This window comes from Drosophila innubila (assembly GCF_004354385.1).
Source record: "Drosophila innubila isolate TH190305 chromosome 2L unlocalized genomic scaffold, UK_Dinn_1.0 4_B_2L, whole genome shotgun sequence".
Lineage (NCBI taxonomy): Eukaryota > Metazoa > Arthropoda > Insecta > Diptera > Drosophilidae > Drosophila > Drosophila innubila.
In genome coordinates, this window is record NW_022995372.1 from 13,429,069 (window position 1) to 13,449,548 (window position 20,480).

The 20,480-nt window shown below is 34.7% G+C and overlaps 2 protein-coding genes and 1 long non-coding RNA gene across 3 annotated transcripts; all 3 read left to right on the plus strand.

Moving 5' to 3' along the window:
• Positions 1–2,364: 2,364 nt before the first annotated feature.
• Positions 2,365–4,445, plus strand: LOC117780322. The gene is made up of 2 exons (XR_004617072.1): positions 2,365–2,495; positions 4,411–4,445. It is a non-coding gene; the product is annotated as an uncharacterized LOC117780322 (long non-coding RNA).
• Positions 4,446–4,505: 60 nt separating this feature from the next.
• Positions 4,506–13,750, plus strand: LOC117780321 (adenylate cyclase type 3). The gene is given in 18 exon segments (XM_034616793.1): positions 4,506–4,854; positions 5,348–5,537; positions 5,603–5,912; positions 5,979–6,015; positions 6,018–6,096; positions 6,513–6,624; positions 7,841–7,968; positions 8,196–8,354; positions 8,966–9,104; positions 9,167–9,447; positions 9,913–10,276; positions 10,343–10,586; positions 10,650–10,722; positions 11,224–11,299; positions 11,459–11,684; positions 12,098–12,180; positions 12,237–12,692; positions 13,244–13,750. Coding segments are annotated over 18 exon segments (3,492 nt in total). The 5' UTR covers positions 4,506–4,544; the 3' UTR covers positions 13,469–13,750.
• A 1,293-nt stretch (positions 13,751–15,043) lies between these two features.
• Positions 15,044–19,843, plus strand: LOC117779545 (cullin-2). The gene is made up of 9 exons (XM_034615777.1): positions 15,044–15,186; positions 15,497–15,674; positions 16,502–16,735; positions 16,806–17,883; positions 18,219–18,336; positions 18,398–18,504; positions 18,567–18,935; positions 18,997–19,110; positions 19,181–19,843. The coding sequence occupies exons 2-9, from the start codon at positions 15,556–15,558 to the stop codon at positions 19,310–19,312; spliced, it is 2,271 nt and encodes a 756-aa protein (XP_034471668.1). The 5' UTR covers positions 15,044–15,186; positions 15,497–15,555; the 3' UTR covers positions 19,313–19,843.
• Positions 19,844–20,480: the final 637 nt, after the last annotated feature.

Here is a 20,480-nt window from a genome sequence, read left to right on the forward strand (position 1 = left end):
AAATGCAAAGCAATCAATCAATGTAACGTCCCGATTTCTTGTTGTTGTTGCAGTTTTGCACAAACGGAAATTTCAGCGTCCTGTCTCGTTCCATTCTGGTTCTCAGGTAAAACAGGTAAAGGCCTCACGTTTAAAGTCCCAGGCCGAGACAGATGGATTAGTCAGCCTCACGTGCCATTGTGTATCCTGTGTCCTGGATTAATTGTTTCAGTACAACAAGGAACAGCGGCTAAGGATAGCCGGCTGTTCCCATTTCTTACTTTTATTACCTGAATCCCAGTTAAATGCACATTGCCATTGTTGCGCGCGTTTTTCCAAGTTCTTATTTTTTCCTCTCCCTGGATTTTGTGTGCGCCTCCAGCTGCAATGTATTTTGGGAGACGTGAGTTAAGTCAGTTTGTATGTACAAATGTATGAATTTGTATATAAAATGTATACTACTAAAGATATGCGTGTACATACAGAGGCTCACAGCTTATTTCAGATAGCACTTAATGTTTTAACTTATTAAATACAATTTCGTTTATTTTTTATATATTCTTTTTAACATTTTTAAATAAAAAAGTTTTGTCGTCAACTAATCGTTTGGACAAGTAATTTAATTCGTTTTTAACTACTACAACAACTTAATAAATAAATAAAAAATTGTTGCAAACTTACATATGTAAATTTTTTCAAAATAATTTGTTGACTAACTGTACATTCAATACTTCAGTATTTCCATTTTGACTAGTTTAGACTGCATTTTTTAACTCGAAATATTTACTCATTCTCCTATAACCAGGGGACTATAAAAATATTAATATAGACATAATTCTACTACATAGTAGAATTTCATTTGGTATGTTTAATCTAAGAAATGAAGGAAAGTAAAGAAAATAATTCAATATGTTATTATAGATATGGGAAAATTCCAGGAAATAACACCGTAAGCGGTATCAGAACCGTTAACCGAAACTAACCGTTTCTTTTTTAGTACCGAAACTAAAACCGTAACCGAAATTAATGCTCTAACAAGAACCGAAAACCGAAACGCTCGTACCGGTACGGTTGTGGTAAAGTGACTAGGTTAAAGAGTTGACCAACTGTCCAACTGTCATAACTTGATCAAAACTCACCCGATTTTCAAGCGGAATGTCATTTTATTCATGGCTCGGCCTCCAAATTCATTCTGTATTCAAATTTAATTCATTTAGAAAATATAATTAGTTTTGACCAAGACTCGATTTCGATGGTAAGGGTCCCCTTTGAAATTTTGAAACTTCAAATTTTTAAATCTCAAGTTTTTACATTAAATCAACTCCTTATATCGTAATTAGTATAAAAGAACACTTTGAGTTTGATTCTGAGACCTTTTATTTTCTTGTAAAAAATCATGTCAAAATTAAGAAATATTTTGACTTGTAAAGTTATTAGATCACAGGCTTAGGCAAATTTAAACTTTCATAACTTAAACAAAACTGACCCGATTTTCAAGCGGAATGTCATTTTGATAATGATTTGGCCTCTTAATTTATTCTGCATTCAAATTTTGTTAAATTCGCTCAAAAAATATTATTCCTCTGGATCAAGGTATTAACTTTAATGTCATAATTATTATAAAACGACACCTTAACATCTTAAAATGTTTCAAGATTTATTTGTTGTACCGTTACGTACCGGTAATGATACAGAAACCGAAAGAATAAAACTGAAATAGAACCTTTTACCGAAATAGATGTTTCGCGTATCGGAACTGAAACCGTAGCCTATATTTGTTTCGGTTTGATTCCATGGAAAGTTCAAATAAATTTAAGATAAATTCGATTTATCAGCTGCATCTGAGTTTGCTCTTACAAAATTCCTTTAAATGCATTATCTTGCTTCTTCTTAACAAGCATTTCCTTTTCAATTCTCATAAAATTTCACAGCTGCACTTTTCCTGTGGAGATTCAAGGCCAGGTGCTGTGTACAGGGAAGTTGTCTCAGTCAGCGTCGCAGTCACCATCGCTGTCGGCGTCGGCGTCGACATCATTATTGTTGTTGTTATTATTGAAAGCTCATTAAAGATGAGCAATGACACAGTCCTTGATATGCAATTAATTTTATGAGCTTGCTGCACTTTTACTAAGGTACGAGAAAGTATGGGAAACTGGAAGAGAAACAAACACACAACGTTGCATATGCTGTTATCAGGCGACACAGCTGTACCGTTATCAGTTGCATTCGTTTGGCTCTCGCAGACATGCGCTCACACAGCTTGCGCCAAAAAGCTCGCTCTAAGCACGAGCGTAGGCGAGACAGCAAAAGAGAGTGAGAGTGAGCTTATAAAAAGTCCTTGCTGCTGCTGTTGACTGTAAAAAATTTTCACTTAACAATCAGTCAAGTTTATCGTGCGTCTTAGTTTAGTTGCAAAATTCGCGTGCGCGACGCTTTGGCAAAGTTGCTCCGCAGGCAGCAGCAGCAGCAGCGGCAGAAAAATAAGTTGCCACAACGAAGCAGTTGATTTAAAAAAGGTTGATAATTAAGTTAAAGGACGGTCAGTGGTAACGTTGCTCCGCAGGCAGCAGCATCGGTAGAAAAAAATGTGCCACAACGAAGCAGTTGATTTAAAAAAAGGTTGATAATTCAGTTAAAGGACGCGCAGTGGTATTCTCTATTAAAGTGAAACAAATTGAATATAGTATATGAAAAGTGTGGTGGTAAAATCAGCTCAGAAAAGTGTAGAGCTCGCAGCTGTGCAAAATGATTTTCTGTACATCCGTAAACGTTATCGCAGCCTCCAAAAATCTGAAAATCTGCACAAGTGTCTTTACTGCTGTTTATTTAATTTAAAATTAGTATCGAAATTAAGTTAAATGCATTAAGTGTCCCACACACACGGACACACGCGCCCAGCAATACACAAACAAAATCACAACGAATTAAAACGAACCTTGAGCAAATCAGCCTTAAACACACATAGATAAATACACAAAAACACACATACACACACACACACACATTCAAACATAGCTATACATATGTATACGTATACGCATACGTAAAGGATTTTCATATGCCAAGAAAAGAAGCTACGAATTCGGCAATAAGGATACGACAACCAAGTGAAGAGGAAACATCAGCAACTCGGCCAAGCAGAAAAGAGAAAGCAAAACAGTTAGAGAGAGAGAAAGTTGTCGTTAGATATGGAAGTAAAACTGTGGTGTGTGCTTGTGTAAAATGTGGCTCAAAAATATTTTCATAATTTATGCAAACGGTTACTAAGCGCTTTTCGCGCTATGCATGAAAATTTTATAACTCAATTAACATTTGACTTGGCATCTCAATGAGTGAACTACTTTAGAATTCTAAAATCGTATGCAATAAAAATAAACTTATTTTTTATTAATAAATGAAATATAAGGAAAACACATTCATCTTCAAAGCTCTAATACATATCTCATGAAGAACTTTCAAGTTGTTACTATCTTATCTAATGATAAGATAAAAACATTTTATAGTCATTTAAATGTATTTATAATAAGACTACAATTGATATGATAATGAATAAAATCAATATTTTATTTTGGCCATACCTAAAACAAAATTAATTAAAAAGTATTATTTTAGAGAAGCCAAGCAAGCAATTGATATAAAAATTTATTAAAAAGTAATATTTTAGAGAAGCCAAGCAAGCAATTGATGCAATAATGAGGAACGTAAATATTTTTTACATATTTAAAAAAGGCTAAAATCTAAATTGTATATTACTCTTATTATTATTAAAATGATCAAATTGCGAGTAACTTAAAGGTTTGAGGTATATCGAGTTAGGGCCTCAATCTAAATTGTATATATATACATAGATATTGATTAATTGATATTTAAATAATTAAATTTCTGACATGAAAGGAAAACCAACATTTCAAAGGGTTGTTTTCAAAACCATATCGCTTTAAAATCTTTAAGGATTTATGGAACTCATCTTGTAAGCAATTAATATGGAAACGCATGAAATCCAAATTATATTTTGTACTTGTTAAAACAAAATAGTAAGGTAGTCATAGAAAAGTGAAATCAAAGGCAATCAATTGGATTTATTTTTTTTATTATTATTGCACTCATACCACAGTGCAATGTCAGGAGCTTTTGTGCTTAAGGAAGATACACACACAAACATACGGCACACAGGGCCACGCTTATGGTTCTCCTACAAGGACGCTTCCGCCTTGGCGCTCCCACACACACACACAAACACATTGAGGTGGTCAGAGAGCAAAAGAGAGAGAGAGAGAGAGAGAGAGAGAGAGAGAGAGAGAGTATGCCACGAGGCTTTGGGCAATTTTAAGCCTCAAATTTAGCGTTAAAGTTTGTGTTGTGTGCAAGTTTTGTATTTGAGTTTGTACTTTATATTATATTATTTACCAAAGCGCCTCTCTCTCCCTTCAGTTTTGCAGAAGTTGACTGTTTCATAAATAAATAAATAAGTAAATAAATAAAGATACCGCAACACAGCGGAAATGGCCATGGTTTATATATAAACCGGAAACAGCGATCAACAAACACTTTTTAAACCTCGCAAAATGGCAGAAGAGAAAGCTGCAACTGCATTAGCTGGCCATCTGGAGAATGGCCAGACAACACCCAGCAAAGCCAAACGTCAAAGGACGCCAACTCGCCGCCGACCGCCACACGAGGGCGATGTGGTTGCCGGTGGTGTCGGCATCACTGGCGGTGGTGTGGTTATCCTACCACAACACGTACTTAACGAACTCTATCACAACTATTCCATCAAGCAGCGACGGAGCGGCCTCAAGTGGTTTCTATTTGCGGCAGTGCTCTTTAATCTCTGGACAATTTGCATTCCCTGGGAACAGACGTTACCCACAAGGGGTGAGTTAATAAGATAAACTTAGAGAGAATATTATGCTATAGCTTAAACGAATTTCTGATCCAGTTAGATGGTGCTTGGAGCCTTAAACATTATTATTTTTTTTAATTTTTGATTTAATTCCATTAATTTCTTTGGAATCGTTATATTAACATACATAACGGAAAAATTTCGCTTTAGATATTGTAAATATCTTAAGAATGAATTTTTTAATGGTATATCTTTCATTTTATTCATAAGTTTCCTTTTTGTATCGATATTAATTTTTTTTTTATCTGGTGAGAGTTTTATTTTTCCAATTCATATTGTCAAGTTAATTTAATGTTTATCTCGATAATTTGACAAATTTTAATATTTTTAGAGAAAAGTTCCTTCTCATCCTAATACTAATCGAAAATGTTATTCTAATAATTTCTTCAGAGAGCATATAAATTTAGAATTTAGTTATAATTTAATTTTCTACAAATTTTAATCACTTATAACTCCCATCTACAGTGGTCAATTGCAGCATGTTAGTGGCCTATATGGCGCTGACAATTCTGATGCATTTTGGAAGTCGCTCGGAGAAGGCGTCATTAAGACGGTTTCATCAGTCGATGTTGACGATTGTGCCACGAGCTTTGTGGTTTCTTTCCATGCTTCATTTTGCCGCCTATGTGATGTTGCAAACTAGCTTCTCGCCGCGGTAAGTGAAGGAATCTACCTTAGAGTAACCTGTAGCTCATCTGAAATACCATTCCCAATTTATAGAGACGTGCTCGGTTGGGCTATATTGTTAAACTTCCTGATTTATGTCACGCTGCCATTGCCCTTGATATTCCTCGGTTTAGTCATTGGCTTTTGCACATACTTCAATTGTTTGAGCCTTCCTGTGGGTTTCTCACGTCCAGATCCAATGATATCGGAACAAGCAGCTGCCAATGCCGTTCTAATAGCCACCGCCGCATTGATTGGCTTGTTGTACTACTTCATGGGCGAAGCCAAGCAGAAGCGAGCCTTTCTAGAGGCCAAGAAGAGTCTGGAAGTCAAAATGGTCATTGAGGAGCAGTCGGCGGAGCAAGTAAGCAAAACCGCATAATTAATTAGTTTAATTCACTTATTCGTAATTTCACTATTTATTTTCAAGGAACGTTTGTTGCTATCTGTACTGCCCAAACATGTGGCTATAAAATGCGCGAGGACTTGGGCTCATCCAGTTCAGAGGCTTTTAAAAAGATCTACATGAGTCGGCATGAGAATGTAAGGTAAGTTTTCGTCTCTTTCCCACAGACTTGAAGTTTTGTAACAAATCGCCTATCCTTTAAGCTTTAATCGTTACTTGTTAGTCAGTATTCGAATCGTGCGCTGTTTAAGATTTACTCGTTAGTCAGCTGAACTATTCACTACTCATTACTCTTGTAATGACCGTAGTATAGTTTACATTTAGTGGCATATCAGTTACACAACACGCTTTTAACGACTGATTTGATAAACGATTACTAAAGAAGTAATAACAAAAGAAATTCAGGATTTCTAACAATTTCCTTATATTACTTGTTTTACTCTTAAACGAACCATATAAGCTTACGTATCTTAATGTTTTTATTAAACGAAATGAACTGACCATATCCATAGCATTTTAGCATTTTAATCGTTATGTTCTTTTTCACACCCACAAAAGCATACTCTATGCGGATATTGTTGGCTTTACCGCCATCTCCTCAACGTATAGCGCCCAAGATCTGGTGAAAATGCTAAACGAGCTCTTCGCACGCTTCGATAGGCTCGCTGAGGTAATATGAAAAATGTTAAACCTAAATCCGTTATGCTTTTATTTTGTTGTGCCTTTCATTCTGTTATACTTTTTGTGTTTTCTTTGCTGAGTGTTTGTTTTGTGTGTTTTTCCTGCTCTTCGTTCGTTCGTTCACCTGTAGCCCGCCATAATAATCACTTGATAATGATGATGATGATTATGAGGTTTTAGATAAACATCACAGAATGTTTCATTTCCTTCAATTGCGTATTTTTTGGAACTTTAATTGTAAACACTTTTTCACTGATTTCTTTTATTTTTCGGGCATACCTAATTTTTTCCGCTTCTATTTTTAGTAGACTGTAAAGCGGGGGTTGTAACAAAAGTTACGCCCAGTCAGCCGTATGAAATGTGTCAAGTTGATTTTTTCTCTCATGGGATTTTAGGGTTTTGGTTTTCGCATTTGGGTCCAGTTAATTTACTGCAGCTGGTAGGGGTTGGGTCAGGGTCTGGGTTATTTTTTGTGAGTTTTCCTTTTCACTGATTTTTTTTGTATATATTGGCTTGTAACGTTTTCAGTTCATTTGTTGCCCGGGATGAAAGCCAAATTTATTTTTTTAGTTTGATTTGTGACGTTTTTTATTTAGGAATACTTTTTTGTTGCATTATAAAAAAATACAAACAATACAGTGAAGCTTTTGTACATTTGTTACCAATCAGTCCAATCATTATAAAAATAAAATCTACATTATTTTATACTTGTTTTATTGTGGCTTGCGTCAATTTTTAAAATAAATGGAACAATTTTTTGATAGTTTTTTTTTTTTCGAGAAATCTCTTTGCTTATCCCATATTGTAAAAAGTTATATTTACTTTTCCTTACATTTTTTTTATTTTATTTATTTTAAAATCAAAAATCTTACACATTTATGGTTCTCTATTATTTTTATTGAGAACTTCCTTTTACATTTTACAATTCATTTTAGCATGGAAAACTATCTAGAAGTTAGTTTAATTTGCGCTCATTTTAAGCAGATATAAAATAAATTAAATTAATTATAATATTGTAGCATTTAAGAACGAAAGTGCTTTTACTTTCAATGTTTTTCTTTGTTTATTGATTTTTATGATTTTTTCCAATTGTTTGCTATTGGTAAACTCAATCATTTAAGGAATTAAATGGCCATTTACTTCGATTAGCCCGCTTTTTTACAAACATTGTAACTGACTGAAATCCTCCGGTTTCCCACCCACAGAAGTATCAACAACTGCGCATTAAAATTCTAGGTGATTGCTATTATTGCATTAGTGGAGCGCCTGACGAGCGTCCGGATCATGCCGTGCTCTGTGTGCACATGGGACTTTCAATGGTGAAGGCCATAAAGTAAGTGGTAGTAGAGGTAGCCATTAATCCGTGGGATGACCCAGTGACGGCAGGTGACGACAAGCGACACGTCGCGACGTCAAATCAACGTTTGTTCAATTAAATGTAATTGCACTTAACCACGCTTCGTCGTCCGTAGCACGTTGAGTGTCCTGGTTGCAGTTGGTTATAGTTTTTGATTAGGGAATAACTTTATCCCCTTACTGTTTCATTTTTTTCCTTTTTAGATATGTTCAACAGAAAGCGAATTCACCTGTTGATATGCGTGTTGGCATACACACGGGGGCTGTCTTGGCTGGCATTCTTGGCCAGCGTCAGTGGCAGTTTGACGTTTACTCCAAGGACGTTGAGCTGGCTAATAAAATGGAATCGAGCGGAAAGGCTGGGTGAGTACCAATTTAAAAGTTTTGCATTATTGATAAAGCAAGTTGGGGCCAATAATATTATGATTGGTCGTTGTCACTTCAATATGCAAATTTGTGGGTATGTCGCCATCAGTCAGAGATTCCTTCTGCACTCAAGAACTTTTTAATAACTAGTTTTTATTTATTTATTTAAATAACGTCAGCTAAAGAGCGGGGACAGCAAAGTAAAAATTCAAGAAAAATTCGTACATTTTTAGATAGGCAGAAAATATGTATTTTTGAAAATATTAAGTTTTTTAAAAATTCAAAATATATAAAAATAAATTTTCGTTATGTTATTACCTGTATTTGATTTACATTTATTATTATTAACTTAAATTAAGAAAGTTGACTAAAAACTTTTTTTTTGCTAAAAAAATGTTAAAAAATTCAAAATTAAAAAAATTTCCTTATTGGTATTTTAATTTTTTTATTTAATATTTCAAGCAACTCGAAAATTTTTTTTTTTATATTATTAATGTCACTTAAGTGGACAATAAGTGTATTGAAATCAAATTCTTAAAAACTCAGCTAAAAATTAAACTTTGAAAATACAATTCATTAAAGCTTAAACATGTTTTTAAATTTCTCAGACGTGTGCACATCTCAGACAAGACTTTGGCCTTTCTCAATGGCGAATTCGAGGTGGAGCCTGCATTTGGGGAGAAACGCGAAGAACTGTTGCGAATAGCTGGATTAAAGACCTTTTTTATTACAAAAGTGGTTAAGCCGGTGAGTATCAAATTAATATACTCATCTATCTAACTATTTACAATAATAAACTTCTTCCACAGTTTGCTTCGCCTTGCAGTAAGAAAATCGAAGAATCGAAGTCGAAACATGGCAATCACAGTCCCGCCGAATCTAATTCCTCCAGCAATGATAACAACGACGACAACGAGAATGGGGCCGGAGATGATACCGATGCCACACTGGATGATGAGGAGCTTCTGGCGCAGAATGCCGCCGCCAATGGACATAATGTGACGGCAGTCGAGGATGAGGAAGAGCAGATCAAGTTGGAGAACTTCAAGCAACGCTTGAAAGATGAACTCGTCACACGCGATGGGCATGAGTAAGTTTTTGAAAACATTATATATGGTAATGATAAACTTATTGGTTATTCGGAAAACAAGTTTTTTTCTAACTATGAATACTTCAATAATTTTCAGTAATCGATTTTAACGCACTCTTTTAGAGTAATCAAGTGAGAGTGTAGATTTCTAGGCTCTTTTAATTTGTTTTTTAAATCATTCTTTTTTATATATTGATGCTTTAGATGAGCGTGAAATGGAAATTCTTTCGGAATCCCCGAAAAATCCTTTACGCTATAGAAATAGAATTGCAAAAGGAGTAAAATCAAAGGGATCTCGTTTATGCTATTTATTTAATATTTCTACTATTAAAAAAAATACATTGGATATTTGTATATTTGGATGAATCAATCAATTCCCCCCAAATTATCGGATATATTCATTGTAATTTGTAATCCATATCTATCCCGTTTAAATTAGAAGAATTTTTTCTTGTATTTTTGCAGAAATCTTACCAAGGACACAAACATCTTTCTGCGCTTTAAAAATCCTCAATTGGAGCAGGCCTATGCCGTGTATCGGGAGCCATATAGTTCGCTGCCTCTATTGGCCGCATTGTTGGTGCAGTGCATCGATGTGTTGTACTCGTACTTGGTGTTGCCACGCTCCACGTTGCATTTCATCAATATTGCGGCACCGTTGGTGCCCATTGCCATGCTGGTGGCAATTAGCATTGCGGAAAGCTTTAGCGGCATGCTGCCCAAGTTCTTTGTGGATGTGAGCAAGCGATTCAATGACATTACCTTCGTGCGCGAATTGGCGGCCATAATTATAGCACTTACGATTGGCCTCAGCAATGTCATCGACATGGTTAGTAGTACTCATGTTGGCTAAGTCTCAAGTCCTTATTGATTTTTGTTGTTATCCTTTTTGCAGTTCTTTTTTGTTACCTTCGTTAGTGAAAGTGATAACAATGCCACGGCCGGCCTAGAGGAAGTTGCAGCCGCTGAGCACCTGCTGCCTGAATCGTTTGTGGAGCAAATGCGTGAGGCGGTGCCCACAGAGCGTGCCCTATATCCGTCCTATTTGAGCAACTTCAGTGTCCTCATACTAATCGCAATTGCTGTAATTGCTCAGCTCACGCATTTGACTAAAATCCTGCTCCTTTTATCCCTTGCCGGTAAGCCAAAGGATGTCAAAGCTATGATAATTATCTATCTAATCGTTTTTGAAACTCTTTCAGCTTTGCATTGTTATTTCAATGTTTGTATCATGCAGGATTTGTACGCACTAGAAGACGATCTAGCAAGTCAGCCGTAAGTATAGATACAACTACAATCCTAAAAATTAGTTGAAGTTAAAAATCTGACTGTAATTAAGAATAAATCGTTGCCAATTGCATTCAATTCAATTCAAAGCATACTTTACGAAAGCCTAGAAATATTAATTTGGTCCTGCGCTGAAAAGCGCACTATAGATTTTTAAAAATATATTTTTATCTAGTGCAGTAGATAAGTAGTATTTGTAAAGTAATGCAGAGATATTTGAAAATATACAATATATTAGTTAATATGCAAAGTCTGATTACTTTAAAAACGACTAACAGGCGTGGAAAAAAACCTTTTCTTAAATTGTATTGCTCTAAAATCCAAGAGGTGTAAATACACTGATATATATAGCTTGAAAAATTAGTTTTTAAATTTTTATAGCATACTTTTTGAGATAGTTTTAAATTAAAGTGGAATTTTATTGGGAAATGAATTGTACGAGTGAACTGCAAAAAAATGATTTTTATTTATTTATGATTTACATTTCAGGCTCATATCAACACGCTACTGTGCTTCAGGTCTGCTTCTGGTTGCCGCATTATCTCTCAGCTTTCTCGCGCGACATGTAAGTATCAATAATGCAAACTGTTACAAATAACACCTTCGCAAGAAATTTTGTACTCTAGTTTTGTATGAAATTAATTTGAAAATTTGTCGCACTATTTTCATACATTTTATTTAATGTTGTTGTTTTTTTAATAACATTTAATTAATACCCTCTCAGATGGACCACGAGGATCGAGTAATATTCAAATGGAAAACTGAGGTAGCCGAGCAAAAGGAAACCGCCAATGATATGCGTCAGCGGAATGAAGCCTTGGTCTATAATGTGCTTCCCGTACATGTGGCGGAGCATTTTATGAAGAACACCAAGCGCTCCCATGATGATCTCTACTCCCAAAGTTATGCTGAGGTCGGCGTTTTGTTCGCTAGCATGCCAAACTTCTCAGGTAATTTTTAAGGACTGTTAAGTTTCCCTATTGTGAAATTCTAAGAAATGGAAATTTTCTTCCTAAAACCTTTTTTAATACTCCAAAAAACGAAACCTAATTACTAAATTACCAAAATTACCAAAAAAAGTTAAAAATATTAAAATTACATAGAGTAGAGAATCAAAATTAGTTAAGAAGAATTTTTGAATAGTAATATTTAAGAAGACATAACAAAAATATATTTCAAATTATTAAAATCGTTTTGTTAAGGCGGGAAAAAGAAAACCTTTATTCAATATAAAATTAATTCAATCTTTTAAATAAAACAAAAAAATATTAAAATTTTTATGATGGAACTCACAGTAGAGTAATGCGACTGTCAAATTTTTAGCATTTAAGAAAGATTTTTTAAAAATTTTGGTTCTATACAGATTTTTATTCGGAGGAACAAGTTAACAATCAGGGTCTGGAATGTCTGCGTTTTCTTAACGAGGTCATCTCCGATTTCGATGCGGTAAGTCTGGAAACTGCAAAGAGATGCATTAAAAATTAATGAAATATTTCTGTTAGCTGTTGGAACTGCCACAGTTTCAAGATATTATAAAAATCAAGACTATCGGCTCAACATATATGGCCGCTAGTGGCATCAATCTTCAGAGGAACGTACGCCACGATGCAACAGCCACCGAACGATGGTCTCATCTCGACTTGTTGGTGGAGTTTGCCCTGGAGTTAAAGCATGCGTTACATGGTATTAATGAGCAGTCCTTCAATCACTTTGTGCTCAAAATGGGCATCAATCATGGTCCTATTACGGCTGGAGTGATCGGTGCCCGTAAGCCGCACTACGATATCTGGGGCAACACCGTTAATGTAGCATCACGCATGGAGAGCACTGGGAAAGCGGGCGCTGTTCAGGTCACCGAAGAGACCTGCAAAATTCTTGAGCCATTTGGTTACACGTTTCAGCAGCGCGGTCTGGTCACGGTCAAGGGCAAGGGTCAGCTGATGACCTACTATTTGCAGGTGAGTTAACCCTTGAATTCTAAATCTCTTTAATACTCAGTGTGCTGACTACTATGAAAAGTTGAACATTTTTTTTTTTTAAATTGCTTTTTTATTCGGAAAAACTTCAGGAAACTCTCATTTGTTCCTTGTTTTCAAATTTTTAAAAATATCTTAAAAATAATTAAAAATAATTTTTAATATTTTAGCTTTAAATGTTATATTTATTAAATACTAATTTCGTAACTTGTGTTAGTTTCAAATCGTCCTTTTTTATTTTATTTAAAAATTTTGTTTTATAAACTAAATCAACTGCACTAAATTAAAGCTAGATAAATCGATTTCTGAATATCTGGATTTGAAGTATGTTGATTGAATTAATTTAGAAAACTGTTTTTTTTTTTTTGGTGTTTTAAGTACGTTTATTGACAACGATAATTGATTTATAAACCAACCAGATTTTAAGCTTATTTTTAAGACTCTTTAAATTAAGAGTAATTCTTGAGGAATATTTTTAGTCTTTGCCATCTATTTTTAAATACAAGTATATGTGTATATATCTTCATCTGCAGGGAAAATCGAAAGCCAGCGGAGCAGAACCAAAGGCAGCCATAGAGCTGCACGAGGGGGAGGCGGCGCCAGGCGCGCCAGTTAGTTTGGACTGCACCACAGAGCTGGAGGCAGATCTTAAGACGCCTCTACTGAAGCTAAAGGCTCAGGACACTTCAACGGAAGGAGCTACGGAATCCCGTCTGGGCAATGGCAAAGTGGGCGAATCTCAATCGTTATTGGAATAAATTAGCATGTATTGATTTGTGTGTATGTGTGTGTGTGAGAGAGAGAGGAAGAGTGTATGTGTGTGACTGCTTGAGTGAACGAAAGAAAACTGTTATACTCTTATACTTGCTACATTTGATTTGCCTCTATTCGTGTGATATTCTGCTATGTGAAAAAAAACAAAAACAAAGAAATTGATTAACAAAGTCGTAATCTTTAGTTGAATTTGTAACTGGTCTTTGCTTTTGAAAAGTTTGTAAACTGTGTACCTAAAACAATTATAACTATATCTAAGTATTCCAATTCTTGTGAGTTTTTGTTTAAAACAAATTGTTATTTGATTTTAATTAAATAAAACTGTAACATAAAAAAAAACCATATACTTTACAACATTAGTCGATGTGTAGTTGAAGCAAAGAATCTAAAAACATAAATTTATATAAATAGTATTAGGAATTAATAACTTATACTACTTACAAAAATTTCGTAAAGAAAAAACAAACAACAAATCTCAATGTGAAAAGATTTTGCATTAAAATGCGCTTAAACCAAACTATTAATAAAATAAAGAGTAATTAAAGTATATAATGCAGAAAATATGTAGACTAAGTCGAAATAATTACATAATTATTAATGAAGAATTGAAATTGATAATCCGTATCCCACCACACAAAATGCAACCCACAAGCAAGTCCAACAACAGCTAAGAAAAATTATGTACTATATGTTAGTAATTATGTATAATCTCTTAGTTGATAGCATATGAAACCGAGTCCTATCTAGTCAAAGTGAGCAATAGTAGGCAACCAAAAGGAATGGCTATAAATTAACAATTATTTGTAACATTTACTATTAAGCATGCATACTACAAGCATCAGAACATAGACAACTTATGTTAACATAACTATATATAAACATAAACATACATACATACATATATATAGTATGTATATAGCTTTAGCATCGCATGTTTACTAGATATCTTCAACGAATAAGAAAACAAATTACAAACGAACTTACATTCTTAGTAACAAAAAAAAGTATTACAAATTTGATATTTTACTCATAGTTTCTGTTTACTCAACACATTGTCTTTATTGATGGCTTAAAGCATGACAATCAACGAAAATTATGTAAAGTCAAAGCATAATCGATGATTGATTAAGTATGAAATCGGCTAACACCATTACAAAAATGTATTAAAATTTCATTTTGATTTAAATAAATTAAAAGAATAACTAGAAAATTTAAAAACTCTTGTCATTACGTTTTAAGTGTTGTGTTTTAAGCTATTAACTGTAAATCTAACCTGATGCTTTTATATAATTTCAATAACAAAAGATAAGTAAAACAAACAGCAAATTATAGAAAAATAAGAAAATCGTAATAAATCTACATAAATGTAACCCAAAAACAGTTATTCAATTATTTATTCGAAGAATTGGCAAAATAGTATACAAAATTCAATTTGAAATATATCGCGGGTAACAGCTTATTTCGACAACAGCTGATGTTCATTAATGCTATCGAACAATATTCGATATGATACTCGTTATCGCTGCGATTTATTGTTATCGCACATTACTATTATAGGGTTGCAAGGAAGCAAAGTCATTTTTCGAAATGGACTGGCAACTCTGTCGCCGTAACATAAGAGTTCATTTTGGATTGTAAAAAAAAGTGCAAAAAAACTAAATTTTACGCATAATTAATTAGTTTATAGTGTAAATAAGAGCGTGTAAGTGTTGTTCTCATTATTGCATTGCTGTTCAGCTTACGTTTTGGGGGCCAAATGCTTTCAATGTTGCGTTCCCGAGGCCGCAGTCGTTACTCATTTGGCCTGGGACCCTGCTGATTATGCCTTGAAGCAACGTACGAGGGGCGACGCAATTTTTACTATATTTATAATGAAAATGCGCGTTGTAGTTCACGTCGTTGCTCTCCACATTGGGGTCATAAACAAAAGCGAAAATGCATTATAATTGACATATGTATATATATTAAAAAGTTGTTGTTGCTAATGTTGTTCTGTTCACTTACCCAAACAGCTAAGCAAACAATCCACATCCTCATCCTCCCACAGCCACACACACACAAACCAGAAGATATGTCGCTTAAGCCCAAAAAAGTGGAATTCGATGAGATCTGGCGGCGCTTGCGTTGCGTTCTTGAGAAGGTGATAACATTGCAGAAAGTTGAACGCGCCGAGTGGAACACGAGCTTTAGGTAAGTGTCATCGCACAGTGGTACCACAGCGTAAAACGCATTGAAATAACAAAAAAATGCAACTTCATGCATACAATAATCAAATAATTTGATTAAATAACCTCTAAAATACAAGAACCATACAGTGTGGTCTTTATAAACCCTAAAGCACCTAATTATCTACATCTTTATATACAAGCAATTACTTGACAAACTGTACATTATAATCAATTTACCAATAAATTGTAAAAAACTTTCCTTTTGGAACAGGGACTGTAAATAATAATTATTTTGTTTGCTTTTGTTTTTACTAGAAAAAATCATTCATTTATATTCACATTAAAAGAACTTCAAATATACCAATATTGTTTCTTTATATTCAATATATAATAATATAAAAATGATAAAGATTAATTTTGAGATCTAGTTAAAAACTTGAATAATAATCATTATTTTTGGTCAAAAAAAAAAAAAAAGTAAAACTCTTAAAATAGTAATTATTTTATGAGTTCTATTTTTTGCTCAAAAAAAAGTTAATCATTATATTGCAAGTAAATCAATAAAAATTAAAAGTATTCATTATATAGAAATATATATAATAATACTTTTAATGATTAAAGATCCTGGAAAAAATTAAATTTTTTAACAACAAATTTGTACACTATACGTATGCACGACTGTAATAATATAATGCTTATTACATGTTATTGGTTTTGTCAACTGTAAATCGCGCTGGTCTCACTGTTCTGCATGATTTGCCAAAAACTCACAATTTTCATTTGTGCACACACATATGTACATGCATATATTTTCAATATAAATACTAATTAACATACACACTCACACAGCGATGTTTATATGTTGTGCGTGGCGCAGCCGGAACCGTTGGCCGATCGACTTTACAGTGAGGCAAAGCACTTCCTGGAGTCTCATGTGCAGGAAATGCTGACCTCGAAGGTGTTGGCCGAACATGATGCGACCAATGCAAATAATACGAACAGCAGACCGGATCTGCTGGAACGTTACTATACCACCTGGATGGTGTATAGTCAGGGCAGCAAGTTTGTTAACCAGTTGTTCATGTGAGTGGAAAATTGCAGTTAATTTCATTGAATTTCTAAATAATATTAACTATTTTCCGGTCTTTTGAAGATACCTGAACCAGCAGCACATTAAGAAGCAAAAGATTACGGATTCTGAATCCTTCTATGGCAGTCTGTCCAACGATGCAGCCGAACAAATGGAAATTGGAGAGCTTGCATTGGACATTTGGCGTTTGTATATGCTCGAAAATTTGGCACTGGAGCTGGTGCGTCACATACTCGAAGGCATTGCGGCTGATCGGGCCAGCAATGGCGCCCTGGACTCGCATCGCGTCGAGGTCATTCACGGCGTTATCCACAGCTTTGTAGAGGTGCAAGAATATAAGAAGACGGGCTCACTGAAGCTCTACCAGGAACTATTCGAGGGTCCCATGCTGGAGGCAAGTGGTGCCTACTACACAAACGAGGCTAACAAGCTGCTCCAACGTTGCAGCGTATCCCAGTACATGCAGGAGGTCATCAAGATACTCGAGTATGAGAGCAGACGAGCCCAGAAATTCTTGCACGAGAGTTCGCTGCCCAAGCTGCGTAAACAGTGCGAGGAGAAGTTTATCAATGATCGCCTGGGCTTCATCTATTCGGAGTGCCGGGATATGGTATCGGATGAACGGCGTCAGGATCTTCGCAACATGTATATCGTGCTGAAACCCATACCCGACAATCTAAAGTCTGAACTCATACAAACATTTCTCGAGCACATCAAGAACGAGGGACTGGAAACAGTGTATGCCCTCAAGGGCGAGAATATTCATATTGCCTTTGTTGAGAATATGCTAAAGGTACATCACAAGTATCAGGAGCTGATTGCCGATGTCTTTGAGAATGATTCGCTATTCCTTAGCGCCCTGGACAAGGCATGCGCCAGTGTCATCAATCGACGTCCCAGTGAACGTCAGCCTTGTCGCAGCGCTGAATATGTGGCCAAATACTGTGATACCCTTTTAAAGAAATCGAAAACCTGCGAAGCGGAAATCGATCAAAAACTCACCAACAACATAACCATATTCAAGTACATTGAGGACAAGGATGTTTATCAAAAGTTCTACAGCAGATTGTTGGCCAAGCGTCTCATACACGAACAAAGCCAGAGCATGGACGCCGAGGAGGGTATGATAAATCGATTGAAGGTGAGCTCAACTAACAACAAATTGCTTATGTGATCTTTTTTCCTTTGCAAAGGATATTATAATATAATAACGTATTTCACAGACCACATAAAGTATATGTAGTCTCACCGAGCTTGGTATAAATCAGGCTTTTAGTCCTTGGAAAGATTAATCTGAAGTCATTTTTTTGTTGTATACAAAACTTTGTTGTTTCTTAAGATCGCTCAACAAACCTCACACATTGTGTTTATTGTACTGTATTATTTCTCCTTACCAAATTTGGTCAAAATGGGACAATGCTATATTATAAAAGTTATTTAAATATATTTTTAATATTTTTAAACTTGTATTTGCAGCAAGCCTGCGGCTATGAGTTCACCAACAAGCTACATCGTATGTTCACGGACATTTCGGTCTCCACAGATTTGAACAATAAGTTTAACAATCATCTAAAGGACCACGACATTGATCTCGGTGCGTAAATGCTTCTACCACTCTTTAGTAATCTTTAATTATTATACTTATTTATTTACAGGCATAAACCTATCGATTAAGGTGCTGCAGGCGGGCGCTTGGCCCTTGGGCTCCACACAGGTTATACCATTTGCTGTCCCCCAAGAATTCGAAAAGTCCATTAAAATGGTATGTGTCTATGTTAATGCGAACAATTTTATGCTAATTGCTAATTTATTTGTTGTCAACAGTTTGAGGACTATTATCACAATTTGTTCAGCGGTCGTAAATTAACTTGGCTACATCATATGTGCCATGGAGAACTGAAGCTAAGTCACCTTAAGAAAGCCTACATTGTGACTATGCAAACGTACCAAATGGCGATAATATTGTTGTTTGAGACCTGCGACACATTGAGCTGCCGTGAGATACAGAACACACTGCAGCTGAATGATGAAACTTTTCAGAAACATATGCAGCCAATGATCGAGTCAAAACTGCTGAATACCAGCTCAGAGAATCTCTCGGGGGACACGCGCATTGAATTGAATTTAGATTACACAAATAAGCGTACAAAATTCAAGATTAGCTCGGCGTTACAAAAAGAAACACCTCAAGAGGTAAATTCAAAATGATAGATTTTTTTATTTCATAATTGTAAACAATTTTTAAAAATTTAAGGTGGAGCATACGATCAACTCTGTGGATGAGGATCGCAAACTATTTCTGCAAGCTGCCATTGTGCGCATTATGAAGGCGCGCAAAGTGTTAAAGCACAATGCACTAATACAAGAGGTGAGTTTAAATAACACAATTTGTGTTGTATTAATTAAACTATATTAATTTCATTGTTTTTATTCAACAGGTTCTATCATTATCGAAAGTTAGTTTTACACCCAACATTGCGATGATTAAGAAATGCGTGGAATCATTAATTGACAAACAATATATAGAGCGTACGGCCAATTCTGGTGACGAGTATAGCTATATGGCTTAGACTGCGGTAGCTAGGACACCAACTAGAGATTACTGATTGCAAAATCTTCACTAATTGAATTCACGATGCAACCAATCACACAATAATTAATTAATTCAAAACCTTGTAATACATATTATCCCAAGGCATATTTTGTTAAATGTTTAAAAAATATCATGACACACATTACAAAAACAACAACATCAAACAGAATTAACTACAACAATTGTCTATAAACTGATAGTACTGTCAATTCTTGAAGTCCCCAAGGCAATGCAATATTTTTATATTATATTATAATTTTTTTATAAATTGTTTTCATCTTAAACAATCCTGAAGAATGGGGCGTATAACATGTGCGCATTACTGATACTTTTAATTAGTTTATTTAGTTTTGTAATAGTTTCTTTTTTCCGGGCGCGTGTGTTTTATGCAAATTTTTCATTTCCTTTTGTATTGTATATTTATCTGGCTAACACACCCACATACGCATAAATACACGCGCATGCACAAACAAAATTAGGAATGTGTAATAAAACTGAACAAAACAAATAACCGCGTGAAATTCATCTCTAGGATTTAAAATTGTTCTTTTGACGGAGGGCAGAGAAGCTCTCGTATACATACAGCTGGAATAAAAAACGTTTTTAATATTTTCAAAATTTTCAATGCTAATTTATTCTCATTTCTTTTAATTGTTAAACTTTAATTATATATATTAAAATTTTTTTTTGTTTTTGCTAAAAAATTATATAATTTGCTTTGCTCTGTGTATGTGCAGATGAATCACTGCTAACCGCTTAATAGCTCTTTTTTTTTATTACATTCATATTTATGGTTTATGTTACTGAGTGAGTGTATTTATCTATTTCGTGAATTGTTATTGTAACTTGTCATTTATTTGTGGGTCGTTCACTCACAAGCAATTCAATTGAATGCCTGAATGTATGAGTAGGATTTAAGGATGGGATGTACATAGAGATTGTTTATATTTTTTTTGGGCATTTTCTTTTTTTTTTAGTGCTTTAGTAAGTTTGCGCAAATTGAAGTAAAACGTGAAATCCCAAAATCGACTATATAGACTAAGCACTGTTTAATTGTATTATTATGCTCGTTTTTAATCTCTTTCTCTGTTGCGCATCGGATATTAAGTTTCTGATCGAATAATTACTATGTTCTTATGTTGCTC

Coding starts and splice junctions, on each gene's coding strand:
- LOC117779545 (XM_034615777.1), top strand. CDS start 15,556: ATGTCGCTTAAGCCCAAAAAAGTGGAATTCGATGAGATCTGGCGGCGC. Junction 18,337..18,397: donor GGACCACGACATTGATCTCG/GTGCGTAAATGC, acceptor ATTTATTTACAG/GCATAAACCTATCGATTAAG. Junction 19,111..19,180: donor ACAATGCACTAATACAAGAG/GTGAGTTTAAAT, acceptor TTTATTCAACAG/GTTCTATCATTATCGAAAGT.